Source organism: Salvelinus fontinalis, chromosome 8 (assembly GCF_029448725.1).
Source record: "Salvelinus fontinalis isolate EN_2023a chromosome 8, ASM2944872v1, whole genome shotgun sequence".
NCBI lineage: Eukaryota > Metazoa > Chordata > Actinopteri > Salmoniformes > Salmonidae > Salvelinus > Salvelinus fontinalis.
The window spans coordinates 16,793,977-16,810,881 of record NC_074672.1 but is presented as its reverse complement, the minus strand read 5'-3'; the positions used below and the strand labels follow the sequence as shown (position 1 = coordinate 16,810,881).

The window sequence follows — 16,905 nt, the reverse complement described above, 5'->3', positions numbered from 1 at the left end:
GGTTCCTGAGAGTTCTTTGTCCTGAGGTCCAACCATGGGTTGGGTGTGTCTGTGTGATTGTCATGGGGGAGGGGAATTGTGGGTGCCGTGTATATGTCCTATGTGTCCAGCATATGTCCAAGAGAAAGAGGGGGTGTGTATGTTGTGTCAACTTATAGGTAATGTTGAGAAGTTGTTAAAACAAGTTACCAATATCTAATACAATTTCTTACAGGTCTCAATGGGAGCAAATGAATCACAGTGGCCGGGACAAGCAAGGACGTTGGAAGGGTCAAACACGAGCTAGTGAGATCCTATTGGTGTGCTCTGGCATTTATTTGCATATTTCCGTTAGGGAACGCGTACTAAACTACACTCCTAAACAACGCAACTTTTTTTCAACTTTGGAAAAGTGTAAAGTCTACAAAACGCAGTCCATTCTGTTTACTACAATTTGTAATTTTGGAAACAAAACTGTATGGAGATCAAATGTTTCTTCAATGAGAACCGTGCACAATGTCGTGCAAAATCCATCTTCTCGCATGCCGGCCACTGGGCTTCCTCTCATCACCATATTTGGTAAGGAGTGGAAAAGCCAACTGTTGATTCACATTTCCACAGCCTGTAAAATATCTGGCTCATTGTGCTACAAACTGGCGACACAGATAGAACAATGATCCAGATATTTCACCAGATGTATAAGTGTGAAGCATCCGGTTGGCGTTTCCACTCACTACCAAATATGGTGATGAGAGGAAGCCCAGTGCCCGACATTAATGCTAATTTTCTCATCGATGAAACGTTGAATCTGAATACAGTTTTCTGTCCCAAAACTACAATCTGTTACGAACAGAGTGGACTAAATTGTGTAGATTTGACCCTTTGCCAGGGCGAATTTAGTTATTGAACACGAGCACTTCACAGAGTAGGCGTTACCTAACGAAAATATGCTAGAACGCGCCAATATAATATCGCTAGCTCGTGCTTGACCCTGCCCCCTCCTTGTTTGTTACGTTCACTATGACTAATCTGTTCCCATTGGAAACGACAGGCGGTGATATATCCTGGGTTACGACAATGCCGTTGACGAATGGAAAGCTGCATGCGCCATTACGCATGAGTTTACACTACTTCCTCGTTTACAAAGCCGTACGACTCCAACTAAATTACACGTTTCGATTGTTAAGGAGTGGGTGCAGTGGAAACCACACATTTTTACCTATCAGACAGTTGAACATCTCTCGTAATAGAATGGACAGTAAGAAGAACATTGAAAATAGGTCGATTCACTCGGACAACGTCGAGGAAGTTCATAACGTGCCAATGGAAGTTATCATACGACCAATCCCTCCTCTACTAGATGAGTCCAAAGTTCAGAGCCTTATGGGTACAATCCAGGTAAAAATGTGTCCAAGATCAAACCATAGAGTTCAGATAAGTGTTGGTGTTAAAACAGATTGCAGCAAGACAATTGTGAAGATTCTCTTGTTGATTGGGAAACATCTGACAGACTAGGCTACTGTATTAGACCTAAAGCCCTCTAGGGGGAATTATATTTTTTCCATGTTTAATGTATCAAAGGCAGGTTAGAGTTTTTCGTCATGAATCTTGTTCTGGAGGCAGCTCTGCAGATTGCCTGACAATCAGACTGATACCTCTGGTTCAGTCTGAGATTAATGCCATTAATTTGTTTGGAAATTTTCACCAGACAAGCAAGAGTGCTGAATAAAATTGTATTTTAACTTACTTTACCGGTTGTCTGTGTGGTTGGTCTTATTGCAGGTAAGAATGTGAGACAATATATCCACAGGAAAGTATAATTCCAGCAACTTTTCAAAGCGCTGGTACTTTCCTGAACCAAACGCAAATATCTGCCCAACACAGAATTCAATACAGAATTCAATGCAATTCAACATTAGGTCTTCAGACTAATCTGCAGAGTGGTCACTCTGGTATGGCCACAGTCATAAAATCATATTTTAAACCTAACCTTAACCTTAAAATGTTTATTTTCATGAATTTTTACAATATAGACCATTTTTACAATACTCATGACAAATGTCAACCTGTGTATCAAATGCTGTTCTGTGTGATAAAGAACCTTTGAAATGGAATAGAAAAATGTACTTATTATTTTTCTGCATAGGAATCTACAGACATCAGCATTGTTCCTCCTATTGATATACTCTGGATCAAGGGCAGGGAAGGAGGGAATTACTACTACTCCTTTGGAGGCTGTCACCGGTTTGAGGCATACAAACGGTTGAAAATGAACACCATTCCAGCAAAGATCTTCAAATCAAATGTTGCAGACCTACGCACTTACTTGGGCTCTTCAACGCCAGACCTACATTGAAGTTGGGGCGGTAGGGTAGGCTAGTGGTTAGAGCGTTGGACTAGTAACCAAAAGATTGCTTGCCTAGTTAAATAAAGGTTAAAAAAAGTTGAATTAACAGAGGATGGTTTTTGAGTCACAGTCAGTATGAGGACTGTAGATGTGGGTATACTCTACACTGAGTGTACAAAACATTAGAAACACATGCTCTTTCCATGACAGACTGACCAGGTGAAAGTCCACTTCAATCAGTGCAGATGAAGAGGAGGAGACAGATTAAATAAGTATTTTTAAGCCTTGAGACAATTGAGACATGGGTTGTGTATGTGTGCCATTTAGAGCATGAATGGGCATCATGGTGCACCATGCCTGGTGCCCCAACTTGAGTGTGTCAAGAACTGCAACGCTGCTGTTTTTTTCACACTCATCAGTTTCCTGTGTGTATCAAGAATGGTCCACCACCCAAAGGACATCCAGCTAACTTGACAGTTAATATGGGCCAACATCCCTGTGGAATGCTTTTGACACCTTGTAGAGTCCATGCCCTGACGAATTAAAGCTGTTCTGAGTGGAAAAGGGGAGTCAATATTAGGGAGGTGTTCCTAATGTTTTGTACACTCAGTGTATGCAAATCAGGGGTTTCAGTCATAATTGTGTGTAAGTACTGGCCAGCAGGTGGAGATGTGACTGTTTTATATCATGCCATTATATGAATTTACCTCATGTATCACCTTTGATGCCGAAAGCTGGAATATTATATTTCCACATACAAATAGCCCCAATTATCTATCATATATAGAATATTTTTTTTTTTTTAAAGATTAAGAGATTAACTTAATTTGAAGTTGTAAACTTGCTTATGTCCTATACTGGCTGGTGTTTCTATCTGCAATGTAAATGTGTAAGTTAAATGATTATGATGCAATTAAAGACAGTGTAAAAGTCAACAACAAGACTTAAATAATTTATTGAAGTCTGTGGAAGATTTGAACAAAAACTTGAGTTAACCACACAAATCTAAAGTCAGAATATGGCCCTGCATCTCCATTAGTCTGTGATATGAGCTCATGGACAGGATGATGGGAAGAGGTCAAGGGTCAGTTTCCATAAGAACAGAGTGCCTCCAAGCTCCAGACCAGACTTACTGGAAAAATAGTAAAATAGTAAAAACAGGGTTAACTCGCTCCACACTACAGGATGCTATTTTGAGGCATGCATGCCCCCTTCCTCTCTGTGGCTGGCCATTGGTCTTACCCAGCCAACCAAAGTCTGTAAAAAGGACGCCTTTTGTTAACCTCGTAACCTCCTCTAGGTTGTGTTTGCCATAGTGGGCGAGGGATGATGTGTTTTTTTTAGCTTTCTCAGGGGATGCGTGGCCGAAGGTGAATTCATAAGGAAGGAAACCTTCACAACAAGGCCCCATTTTCCTCTTGCTCTTTGATTTCTAAATATGTCTTGACATATTTCTGTCTAATGGGGTCATTTCTGGATGTTATTTATGTCCATTTAGGGGCAATAGTTCTGTATATCTCCAGAGGCAAAAGTTCAGTATAGTCTCTTCAAGGACAAAGAAGTGCATCGCTTTGGTATGCAGGTTTATGTACAGTTGAAGTCGGAAGTTTACCTTAGCCAAATACATTTAAACTCAGTTTTTCACAATTCCTGACATTTAATCCCAGTAAAAATGACCTGTTAGGATCACCACTTTATTTTAAGAATGTGAAATGTCAGAATAATATTAGAGAGAATTATTTATTTCAGCTTTTATTTCTTTCATCACATTCCCAGTGGGTCAGAAGTTTACATACACTCAATTAGTATTTGGTAGCATTGCCTTTAAATTGTTTAACTTGGGTCAAACGTTTTGGGTAGCCTTCCACAAGCTTCCCACAATAAGTTGGATGAATTTTGGCCCATTCCTCCTGACAGAGCTGGTGTAACTGAGTCAGTTTTGTAGGCCTCCTTGCTCGCACACGCTTTTTCAGTTCTGCCCACAAATTTTCAATATGATTGAGGTCAGGGCTTTGTGATGACCACTCCAATACCTTGACTTTGTTGTCCTTAAGCCATTTTGCCACAACTTTGGAAGTATGCTTGGGGTCAATGTCCATTTGGAAGACCCATTTGCGACCAAGCTTTAACTTCCTGACTGATGTCTTGAGATGTTGCTTCAATATATCCACCTAATTTTACTTCCTCATGATGCCATCTATTTTGTGAAGTGCACCAGTCCCTCCTGCAGCAAAGCACCCCCACAACATGATGCTGCCACCCCCGTGCTTCACGGTTGGGATGGTGTTCTTCTGCTTGCGAGCCTCGCCCCTTTTCCTCCAAACATAACGATGGTCATTATGGCCAAACAGTTCTATTTTTGTTTCATCAGACCAGAGAACATTTCTCCAAAAAGTACCATCTTTGTACCTATGTGCAGTTGCAAACCGTAGTCTGGCTTTTTTATGTTGGTTTTGGAGCAGTGGCTTCTTCCTTGCTGAGCGGCCTTTCAGGTTATGTCGATATAGGACTCGTTTTACTGTGGATAGATATTTTTGTACCTGTTTCCTCCAGCATCTTCACAAGGTCCTTTGCTGTTGTTCTGGGATTGATTTGCACTTTTCCCACCAAAGTACGTTCATCTCTAGGAGACAGAACGCGTCTCCTTCCTGAGTGGTATGATAGCTGCATGGTCCCATGGTGTTTATACTTATTGTTTGTACAGATGAACATGGTACCTTCAGACGTTTGGAAATTGCTCACAAGTATGAACCAGACTTGTAAAGGTTTACCATTTTTTTTCTGAGGTCTTGTCTGATTTCTTTTGATTTTCTCATGATGTCAAGCAAAGGGGCCCTGAGTTTGAAGGTAGGCTTTGAAATACATCCACAGGTACACCTCCAATTGACTCAAATGATGTCAATTAGCCTATCAGAAGCTTCTAAAGCCATGACATCATTTTTTGGAATTGTCCATGCTGTTTAAAGGCACAGTCAACTTAGTGTATGTAAACTTCTGACCCACTGGAATTGTGATACAGGGAATTATAAGTGAAATAATCTGTCTGTAAACAATTGTTGGAAACATTTCTTATGTCATGCACAAAGTAGATGTCCTAACTGACTTGCCAAAACTATAGTTTATTAACAAGACATTTGTGGAGTGGTTGAAAAACGAGTTTTAATGACTCCAACCTAAGTGTATGTAAACTTCTGACTTCAACTGTAAGTTCACAGGTATTTGTAAATGTGGTCACAAAGAAAGACCTTGCTTTGAATGTGCCCTTGCTTGATAAGTTGTGTCATTAGATCACTCAGGGTCACTGACAAAAGGCTCTGATTATTATGGCTCTCGTCTATACAGTAGGTTCTCATGTAAAGCCTTTGATATAAAGGTAGCCAAACAGAAAAGGAGAGGGTGATTAAAGATCAGTCCATTGCAGATCACTACACCAAGATAAGGGTCTCCATCCATCCATATCTCTAGTCTTTGCAAGCTCAGACCTGCCTCTTCGCCTCCCTCTGCAGCCGTGGAGGAAGTGAAGGGAGACTGGGGGCAGCTTTTGCTGAATAGACCTAAAGGACTGTAAATTTCTCCAAAGAATCGTCGCGTGTGAGACGATTTCCTGTTGCTCCCTCACTGTCTGGAAGTAACCATATCCTCACAGGGTTCTTGACACGCAAAACCCTTGTTCAGAATTTTTTTTCTTAGCGTCCATGGCCTTTAGAGATTGCACCTGTTACTTTAGGGGGTTCATTCCATGGGTGCTAGATGCTTTATCTTTGAGGTTTTATACGATATGGGGATCAGGTTGGAAAGTTGAAGGAAGTGTTTATTTAGAGACAGAGTGTGCCATTCTTTCTCATTCTTGCTGTTTCTGCTGTTGCTTCTAAATGGCCAACCATACATTTTGAATTAGTAACCTCTAGTAATGCAGTGTGTTCTATGTTAACTTCTTGATCACTGGTGGGTCTGCAACATGATCCATTCCAGTTGTGAAATAAAAAAAGTTCCTCTAAGAACCGTGTAATTTCTCCTTTCCTCCCTGTACCCAACTCCAAACAGGAGTCTTTAATTGCTCTTCTTGATCCTTATTGCCTTGCAAAGTGAGTCTCAATAAAACAGGTGAGCAGTGACCTCCGGACGGTAAACCAGCTCACCCATTTGTTCCACTTAGGGAGGGATTACGTCCAAGTCCTTTTGAGGCCTGAGCTGTGTCCTAAATGGAACCCTATTTCCTATAGGCCTATAGTGCACTCCTTTTGACCAGGGCCCATAGGGCTGTGGTCAAAATGAGTGCACTATATAGGGAATAGGGTGCCATTTGGACGTAGCCCTGTTTGTTCGGCTGAGGGGTTATGCCTCTCCAGGGCTCCCTATCAGGAATTCCTTCCGACTGCTGGCCACCACAGGCGTGTAATTCATGCCAGACCAGTGTTTCCAATGCCTTCTTGACCGCATTGCAAACTCATGTATAGTTCTGCCTTGGCTAGAACATTAGACTGATTTTAAACTACAAATGTCAACTGATTTTGAACTGTGGTTGTAGGGTATTTACAGTTTAAGATAAGTCACATCTCTATCTTAAAACATATAGTAAGTAGTTGGTCTCTTCTGTAGTCAATACTTAAATTTCTATGCCCACTCCATAGTATTTCTTTATCTCCAAAAACAACAACAATTTTGAGATCCTACACTACACATGAATGGGCTTTTTGTCCATCTTTAGTTGGTTCCTACGCCTGACCCTTTTTATAGGGTTCAGTGAGACTTAGTGAGGGATGCTCTCTAAAATATATATTTTTGACAGTTTGAGGTTACCTACTCTCTGACTCTATGCTGCTTCTCAGTTCCCATGTTATTCCCCGGCTGAATAACAGGGGCCTCTGCAGGTGGTGAAACCAATGAGCTGTCACCTCACCACCATGGATAAATGGGAACACTTCCTCCGGATGGACATTAAGAGCCTTGAGAAATCCTGTGAAATGTGTGTTGTTCATAAGCATCTCTTAACCAACCCACATGCTGACAATTAAGGTATATTTCAAACACCTCACTATTTTTGTCTATTACCCCAGATTATTTCCATGGATAATAAATTACTCTATTAATTAGTGCTCCCTGTACAATTCCCTGCTGCAATTCTCTTTAGGAAGAAGAGTGTATTTACAGAATGGTATACAGCATATTATATATTTTTTTACAAACTTATTTTGGGTCAATGGAGGGACTTTGTAGAGGCATTCTGTGCCACTTGGCGTGATGAGGCCATAGTAAAGTAAGAATGTATTTCGGGTCATTGTACTTGTCATGCCCTGTTCTTATAATAACGCTTAAAATGGTCTCAGTCAGTGCTTCTTTATAGTGGGCTTGGATGTCTGGTGGGTTAGCATTGTTGATGCAGCTGAGGCACATAGCAGTGGTTTGATGTGTTGGTTGGCAGGCAGGAGGTGGTGGGGACATGTTTGTGAAAGCTGCCCTAGTGACTGGTGGCTGTTTTAAAGTCAGCGTTTCTAGGCTAGCACCCATTTGCCTCAGTCCTCACTTTGTTTTGTCAAAGCTGGCCCCAGAAAGTGGACGGGTGTCCCTGGTTCACCCCTGGTCGGTCAGTCGGACATCTGCTCAACGTTTATTTACTCAACACTTCACTTTCTCCCACCGCCCAAGAAAACCCTCTCAGCATGGGGTGAGGGTAGGTTAGCTACTGAGGGAGATGGGGTTTAGGAAAGAAATCACTTTAAAAAAAAAAGTTTATCAAGAAAGAATATTATTTTGTCCTTGATACAGACTATACCTATTTTTATATATAATTTTTAAGTAACTGTTTACAATTTTTTTAAATTAATTGTTCGTTCATTATTTCAGATTATTTATATTGTGTCAGCAATGTTAGCACATTTTGAGGCTCAAATTTGAAGGTTTGGGCGGGGGTTCTCTTCAACATAAGACAGACCTCTCCACCTCACTGGCTACAGCTCCTTCCACTGGGCCTACAGGAGCTGTTTGTGACAGTGAGAAAACAAACCTCAGCGGATGACAGGACCATAAACTTCAGACAAACATGCAGTCACGCAGGACCACGTTCCCTCTCTCTTCTCTCTTCAAAAATGTGTAAACCTCTCTAAATGATCTCAGCTCAAAATAATCGATGGAGAAAATTAAGTTTTCAATAAATATAAATAGCCTAGATTAAATTGTGTGATTATCGTTTTGATGATAGCTAAATAATGGGTTTAGTGCTGCACATTTTGGGAAGCACCAAAGTGAAAGGTCACACAATAAATCAAATCAAATTTAATTTGTCACATGCGCTGAATACAACTGGTGTAGACTTTACCGTGAAATGCTTGCTCACGAGCCTTTCACAACCAGGCAGTTTTAAAATAATAATACAAATTAAAATAAAATAGTAACACAAGAGGAATAAAATAAAATACACAAGAATGGAGATACAGTGCCTTCAGAAAGTATTACCCCTTGACTTTGGCTATTCTGCTTTGTTGTGTTACAGCCTGAATTCAAAATAGATTAAATGTATTGTTTTTCTCTTAACCATCTACACACAATACCCTATAATGACAAAGTGAAATCATGTTTTTAGAAATGTTAGCAAATCTATTCAAAATAAAATACCGAAATGTCTCATTTACATAAGTATTCACAACCCTGAATGTTAGAATCACCTTTGGCATCGAGTACAGCTGTGAGTCTTTCTGGGTAAGTCTCTAAGAGCTTTGCACACCAGGAGTCTACAATATTTGTAACTTATTCTTTTTTTAATTCTTCAAGCTCTGTCAATTTGGTTGTTGATCATTGCTAGACAGCCATTTTCAAGTATTGCCATAGATTTTCAAGCCGATTTAAGTCAAAACTGTAACTAGGCCACTCAGGAACATTCAATGTTCGCTTGGAAACCAACTCCAGTGTATATTTGTCCTTGTGTTTTAGGTTGTCCTGCTGAAGGATAATTTATCTCCCGGTATCTGTTGGAAAGCAGACTGAACCAGATTTTCCTCTAGGATCTTTCTTATGCTTAGCTGTGCTTAGCTGCATACCCATAACATAATGCAGCCGCCACCATGCTTGAAAATATGAAGAGTGGTACTCAGTGTTGTGTTGTGTTAGATTTTCCCCAAACATAACACTTTGTATTCAGGAAATGAAGTTCATTATTTATTATTTATTTTATACATTTTTTGCAGTTTTACTTTAGTGTCTTATTGCAAACAGGAAGCATGTTTTGGAATATTTTTATTCTATACAGGCTTCCTTCTTTTCACTCTGGCATTTAGGTTAGTATTGTGGAGTAACTACAATGTTGTTGATCCATCCTCAGTTTTCTTCTAGCACAGCCATTCAACTTTAAGTGTTTAAAAGTCACCATTGGCCTCATGGTGAAATCCCTGAGTGGTTTCCTTTCTCTCCGGCAACTGACTTAGGAAGGATGCCTGTATCTTTGTAGTGACTGGCTGTATTGATACACCATCCAAAACTGTAGAACCTTTTGAGGATCCGAGGGCCCAAACCAAATATTTTCAGCCTCTTGAGGGGGAAAAGGTCCTGCCGTGCCCTCTTCATGACTGTTCGGGTGTGTGTGGACCATGTTAAGTCTTTAGTGATGTGCATGCCAAGGAACTTGAAGCTCTCGACCCACTCCACAACAGCCCCGTCAATGTGGATGGGGACATGCTCTCCCCTCTTTCTTCTATAATCCATCATCTACCCTGTAGTCTTACTGAAGTTGAGGAAGAGTTTGTTGTCCTGGCAACACATTGCTAAGTCTCTGATCTCCTCCCTGTAGACTGACCCATCGCCGTCGGTGATCAGGCATACCACCGTCATGTCGTCAGCAAACTTGATGATGGTGTTGGAGTCGTGCATGGCCACACAGTCATGGGTGAACAGGGAGGACAGGAGGGGACTAAGCACACACCCCTGAGGGGCCCCCTTATTGAGGGTCAGCATGGTGGAGGTGTTGTTGCCAACCCTTGACACCTTGGACCGGCCTGTTAGGAAGTCCAGGGTCCAGTTGCAGAGGGAGGGGTTCAGTCCCTAGCTTGGTGATGAGCTTGGAGGGGACTGTCGTATTGAACGCTGAGCTGTTGTCTATGAGCATTTTTACATAGTTATTACCCCTCTTATCCAGTTGAGAGAGGGCAGTGTGAGGTGCAACTGAGATTGTGTCATCTGTGGATCTGTTGGTGCGGTCTGCAAATTGGAGTGGTTCTAGGGTGTCTGGGATGATGGTGTTTATGTGTGTTATGACCAGCCTTTCTATGCCCATTTCATAGTATTTTAGATGCAAGTGCTACAGGGCGATAGTAATTTAAGCAGGTTACCTTGGCGGTCTTGGGAACATGGACAATGGTGGTCAGGTTGAAACATGTTGGGATTACAGACTGGGACAAGGACAGATTGATAATGTCTGTGAAGACACCTGCCAGCTGGTCTGCGCATGCTTTGAGAACGTGCCCTGCTATTCCGTCTGTCCCGGCGGCCTTGTGATTGTTAAACTGTTTAAATGTTTTGCTCACATCGGCCAGGGAGAGCGAGATCACACAGTCATCCATAAAAACATGGGCTTTCATGCAAGGCACAGTGTTATATTCCCCGAAGAGAGCATAAAAGGCATTTAGCTCGTTTGGGAGTTCTGCATCGCTGGACAACTCATGGCTGGTTTTCCCTTTGTAATCCGTTATCATCTGCAAGCCCTGCCACATACGATGAGCGTCGGAGCCGGTGTAATAGGATTCAGCCTTCCTCCTATATTGTCCTTTTGCATGTTTGATGTCTCGTCAGAGGTCGTAGCGGGCTTTCTTGTATGTATCCATGTCTGTCTCTCGTTCATTGTAAGCGGTAACTCTAGCCTTTAGCCCAGTGCGGATATTGCCTGTAATCCATGGTTTTTGATTTGGATACGCTCTTATAGTCACTGTGGGGACAACATTGTCTATGCACGTATTGATGAAGCCTGTGACTGTTATGGTAAACTCTTCAATGCTATCGGATGAATCCCAGAACATATCACAGTCTGAACTAGCAAAGCAGTCTTGTAGCCTTGCTTCTGCTTCTTCCGACCACTTCTGTATTGAGCACATCACAGGTACTTAATGTTTGAACTTTCGTTTGTAAACAGGAAGCAGAAGAATGGAGTCAAGGTCAGATTTGCCAAAGGGAGGATGAGAGAGGGCCTTGTTTGCGTTTATGTGGGTAGAAGTAAAGTGGTCTAAAGTTTTAGAGGTCCTAGTGGCGCAGGAGACGTGTTGGTAAAGGTGAGGTAGGACGGTTTTAAGTCTTCCCGTGTTAGTCTTAACCCACCAGAAACGCTGCCTCTCGATGAACGGTTTCTTGTTTTTTTATGGCCCCATACAGTTTGTTGAGTGTCAGAGTGGTGTTGACTTGTGGAGGGATGTAGACAGATGTGATAATTACGAATGCGAACTCTCTTGGTAGATAAAACGGTCTGCAGCTTACCATGAGGTATTCTACATCAGGTGATCAAAAGCTCAAGATTTCCTTCACACTTGAAGCAGAACACCAGTTGTTATTTATGAAAAAACACACTCCACCTCTTTTTGACTACCCCGAAGCCGGCGTCTGATCCTGCCGCTGCATGGAGAATCCACTGAGTACTACGTGCATAGCGTCATCATCCAGCCACGTTTCAGTAAGACATATAATATTGCTGCTTTTCAAGTCTCTCTGATAGGAGACTCGAACAAAGCTCATCCATCTTATTCTCGAGTGACTGAACATTTGCCAATAGAACGGAGAGGAGCGCCGTTCAGTTTTCTCTTTGTCTAAATTTCACTAGGACTCCACCTCATCTCCCGTGTCTACACCTAAACCGTTTTGGTAGCCCATGGATCAAAATAATAGGATCCAGTATGAACAGTGGAACAGCTGAGTTGGAGTCGTATTTGAATTTGAAATTGAGGTTAAACTGGCGATCTGATGTCCAGAAGTGCTTGGCGGTCATATGTGATAATCATATGAATTTTCGGTACAAAAAAAGTAAAGATAAACAAGATAAAAGTCACTACATGGCAAGGTTGGGTTGGAACTCATAAGATGTCGACCTTCTCAGTCAGCGCCATCTTTATTGTCCTTATTTTAAACAATTAATTAGGCCTATAAGGGTTCATTACTGATCTATCAAATACATATACTTTTTTTTACTGTCAACAACATATAAACCGTTACAGCCACCTTTAAATTCTACCTTTATGTAATGTAAAGTGTTACCAAAAGTTTTAGAAATGTAACTTTTAAACTGTGATATGCATAATAATAATTAATTTAACATGCATGACTATAACAGCCTTATTCTATTAAAATATTAATTGCCAGGCGACTTATTATAGACAATAATAAATCGTATTATTATCATTACAGGCCTATTAAAATCCAATTAAATCCAATTAAATAGACAATACAGGCAATTGAAAAATAGATGATGAAAAATAGATCGTATTTACTGTAGTAGTCTGCAATAGGCTGGTTATAGGGTCAACATCTCGATTGGAGGCTGAACATTCCATGCCTTGAACAACTCCTCCCATCCAACTATAAGAGCTATGTGGGCCGGTACACTGACTATGAGATGCTCAAGACTTTGAAAAAACACGTGGCTGAGGAAAACTAGACATTTCAAACTGTTTTTGGAAATACCATTAGGCCTATTTTAGACATAGGCCCAGTCTACATTAGGTCACCAAGATGCATGCATAGAAGATTCATTCGTTTAGGGATTTGTTTGCTCCTCTTATTTTTTCTTGGGCCATCGTTTTAGAGACCCAGACCAAAAACCTTTCGATGATGACCTTTGCCATGCTGCGGCCAATTGCGACTCATCTGATCAGCTACCCGGACCTGAGTATGATGTCCGAGGACGAGGAGAACCGCAGCGAGAGCGACGGCAGCTCGGATCAGAGCTATGGATGCTGCGCATCCGCGGACAAACGGCGGAGGATTTCTCTAAAGTCGGGAGGCAGCAGTGTTGTCATTGTGAAACAGCGGAACGCAGCCAATGCCAGGGAGCGCGACCGAACCCAAAGTGTCAACACTGCATTTACTGCACTTCGGACTCTAATACCCACTGAGCCAGTGGACAGAAAGCTCTCCAAGATTGAGACGCTTCGCCTAGCATCAAGCTACATCTCCCACCTCGCCAACACCCTGCTGCTCCGTGACGGGAATGTAGATGGACAACCTTGTCTTGGCGCGGTTTACGCGCAAGGAGAGAGCGGAGGAAAGCAGCCTCGCACCATCTGTACCTTCTGTTTGAGCAACCAAAGAAAAGGGGTAATTAAATGCGTTTTATTAAATATTATTGTCCACAATTCAAGTGGAAAAGGTTTAGATCAGTGAAGAAAACAATAGCTTGAAAACATGGCTGAACGTCAGGCAAATAGCAATCCAATTATAGACAGGCCCTTCCTATCACGTTGTTGGGAAGTAATATGGTCATACGTTGGAATTATTTGTTTTTTGAAGACTTACATTTTACACTGATTGACATTTCCAAGTCAAAGGAAGGAAATTATTATTTGTTCTATTCTGTATCGAAGTCTTCGTGCGTAAAACAATATTTTCCGCATCTTCGCACGAGGCGTCATTATGCCCATACTGAGGGGCCAACGTGACCCCTAAATTTGATAAATGTGATGAATAATAATATACAAAGTATAGTTTCTTTTACAATTCATTTTACGTTTCTTTTACTTATTTCTTTAACTTTTCTTTTACAATGTGTTTTAATTAATTCAAGGATATTGAATTTGTTCATCGGTGTGCCCTCAAGATGACGTCTCTTTCTTCCACTGCCAATGTTTAATGTATTAGCATTTTGAAGAACAAAATATTAAAAATATATAGGATAGCCTATTATTTTGTAAAAAGAAACCATACATTGTTTGCACAAGTTTTTTAATTGATTTGAATTTATGCCTAATGCAATATTCAATACACATTTATAACAGAATAGTATTACATTACATTTATGTAATACACTTTAAGTAACCTTAAATCAGTGGCGCTAATACTATATCAGCATCGCCATCATTATTATCATAGTCATCCTCGTCATCATTATTACCATTGTCACCATCGTCATCATTATTATCATATACTGTATACTGTTGTTTTTGTTTTGTTGTTGGTTGTGGTGATATGCAGTGCCATTTGGAAATTGTTCACTTATTAATTGTCCCCAAAAATGTGCTTTCTTTTTTCCAGATAAAGGATGGCAAAGACTGTCTGAAGATGCGAGGCGTTGATTCTCTGAGGGTGAACCGCAGGTAGAAGACCGTGAAACACAACAGCAAGAACCAGAACCAGATCTCCTCATCCACAAACTCAGGGAACACTAAAAGCAGGCCATAACAGAACCATTCTCATCATGCTGGAGAACATTATATGACAAGAGACTATTTATACTTGAGAGAATGCCGTGAGAGGCAGGGAACAAACCAATGTTCAATGTGAAGCCTTTAACAAATGCAGTGCATTTATAGATAGAGAAATTATAGATGTGTATATTTGTGTGATATTTGTGTTGTACATGTATTACATTTTGAAATAAAATAATAGTTTTATCTAAATGATATTTCTCCTAGTAGTTTTCTTTCCTTTGAACACATCTGTATATTCCTCCTCTATTGTTGCAGTTAAGATGAATTTAAAGACACATATGACAGACCTATTCACTTGATTCCTTGTCTAGTTCATGCCAGTGCACAGAAAACAGGAAAACGTTGAGACTGAGATTTGAGGACTTTTCCTTATTTATTCTTTATGTTGCTAAGGATTTCCTCATGGCAACCCCTGTGCCAGAGCAGATGGCATGTGGTCAGTTAGGGAACAATGTTATAATGTCATGAGAAATATTACATTGACTAAAACAGCATTTACAATTAAAGCATGTAGGGTCGGGTATTGATTGTAAATGTTTTTGTTAATGCAATGTAAAACTATAAAAGCTTTAGAGGTGGTACAAGTAACCATATTCTGAAATTACATGCATTTATGTGTGTGTACTGTGCGATCCAAGATAATGACATTTGCTGCATTCAAAACAAAACCCTGGGAAAAGGAGTCCAACAGTTTAAGAGTACAAAATAAGGTTAACATCCTCAAGAGAATTAAGCTGGGTGCTATCGTCTGCTGGGTGGCATGTCCAAGAGGCTTGCCAATGAATACCTCAAATGGCAGGTTTATTTAGTCTTAACAGTTACACAAGAAAGATAAGGAGAAAGGAGCCCTCTACATTAAGCACTTATCTAGATATCCTTGATTAGACTCAAATCTATTTCAGTTTCAGTCAAACAATCAGGAGCTCAATTGAATGGTTTTCTCTCCCTCTCTCTCTCTCTCTCTATTCAATTTCAATTTAAGGGACTTTATTGGCATGGGAAACATATGTTTACATTGCTGAAGCAAGTGAAATAGATAGTGAACAAAAGTAAAATAAACAATAACAAATGAACAGTAAACATTACACTCACAAACGTTCCAAAAGAATAAAGACATTTCAAATGTCATATTATGTCTATATACAGTGTTGTAATGATGTGCAAATAGTTAAACTACAAAAGGGAAAATAAATACAAATAAATATAGGTTGTATTTACAATGGTGTTTGTTCTTCACTGGTTGCCCTTTTCTTGTGGCAACAGGTCACAAATTGTGTTGCTGCAATTGCACACTGTGTTTTTTTACCCAATATATATGGAAGTTTATAAAAAATGTGATTGTTTTTTAATTCTTTGTGGGTCTGTGTAATCTGAGGGAAATATGTGTCTCTAATATGGTCATACATTTGGCAGGAGGTTAGGAAGTACAGCTCAGTTTCCACCTCATTTTGTAGGCAGTGTGCACATAGCCTGTCTTCTCTTGAGAGCCAGGTCTGCCTTCGGCTGCCTTTCTCAATAGCAAGGCTATGCTCACTGAGTCTATACATAATCAAAGATTTCCTTAATTTTGGGTCAGTCACAGTGGTCAGGTATTCTGCTACTGTGTACTCTCTGTTTAGGGCCAAATAGTATTCTAGTTTGCTCCGTTTTTTTGTAAATTCTATCCAATTTGTCAAGTAATTATCTTTTTGTTTTCTCATGATTTGGTTGGGTGTAATTGTGTTGCTGTCCTGGGGCTCTGTGGGGTCTGTTTGTGTTTGTGAACAGAGCCCCAGGACCAGCTTGCTTAGGGGGTTCTTCTCCAGGTTCACTTCTCTGTAGATGAGGGCTTTGTTATGGAAAGTTTGGGAATCACTTCCTTTTAGGTGGTTGTAGAATTGAATAGCTCTTTTCTGGATTTTGATAATTAGCGGGTATTGGCCTAATTCTGCTATGCATGCATAAAAGGCAATTGGTTCTATAACTGATTCAAGTAATCAGTAATTAGTATGTCAAATGTTATGTTCCTTTTGATGGCACAGCAGGCCCTTCTTGCCTTGTCTCTCAGATCGTTCACAGATTCGTGGAAGTTACCTGTAGCGCTGATGTTTAGGCCGAGGTATGTATACAGTGCCTTGCAAAAATATTCAGCCCCCTTGGCATTTTTCCTATTTTGTTTTGCATTACAACCTGTAATTTAAATTTATT

The 16,905-nt window shown here is 40.5% G+C and overlaps 2 protein-coding genes across 2 annotated transcripts; both read left to right on the top strand.

Moving 5' to 3' along the window:
• The first annotated feature begins 1,006 nt into the window (after positions 1–1,006).
• Positions 1,007–6,317, top strand: srxn1 (sulfiredoxin 1 homolog (S. cerevisiae)). Its single transcript, XM_055931417.1, has 2 exons — positions 1,007–1,377; positions 2,126–6,317. Exons 1-2 carry the CDS (start codon positions 1,057–1,059, stop codon positions 2,333–2,335), a joined length of 531 nt encoding a protein of 176 aa, XP_055787392.1. The 5' UTR covers positions 1,007–1,056; the 3' UTR covers positions 2,336–6,317.
• A 6,507-nt stretch (positions 6,318–12,824) lies between these two features.
• Positions 12,825–14,907, top strand: tcf15 (transcription factor 15). Its single transcript, XM_055931416.1, has 2 exons — positions 12,825–13,609; positions 14,543–14,907. Exons 1-2 carry the CDS (start codon positions 13,121–13,123, stop codon positions 14,606–14,608), a joined length of 555 nt encoding a protein of 184 aa, XP_055787391.1. The 5' UTR covers positions 12,825–13,120; the 3' UTR covers positions 14,609–14,907.
• The last annotated feature ends 1,998 nt before the right edge of the window (positions 14,908–16,905 follow it).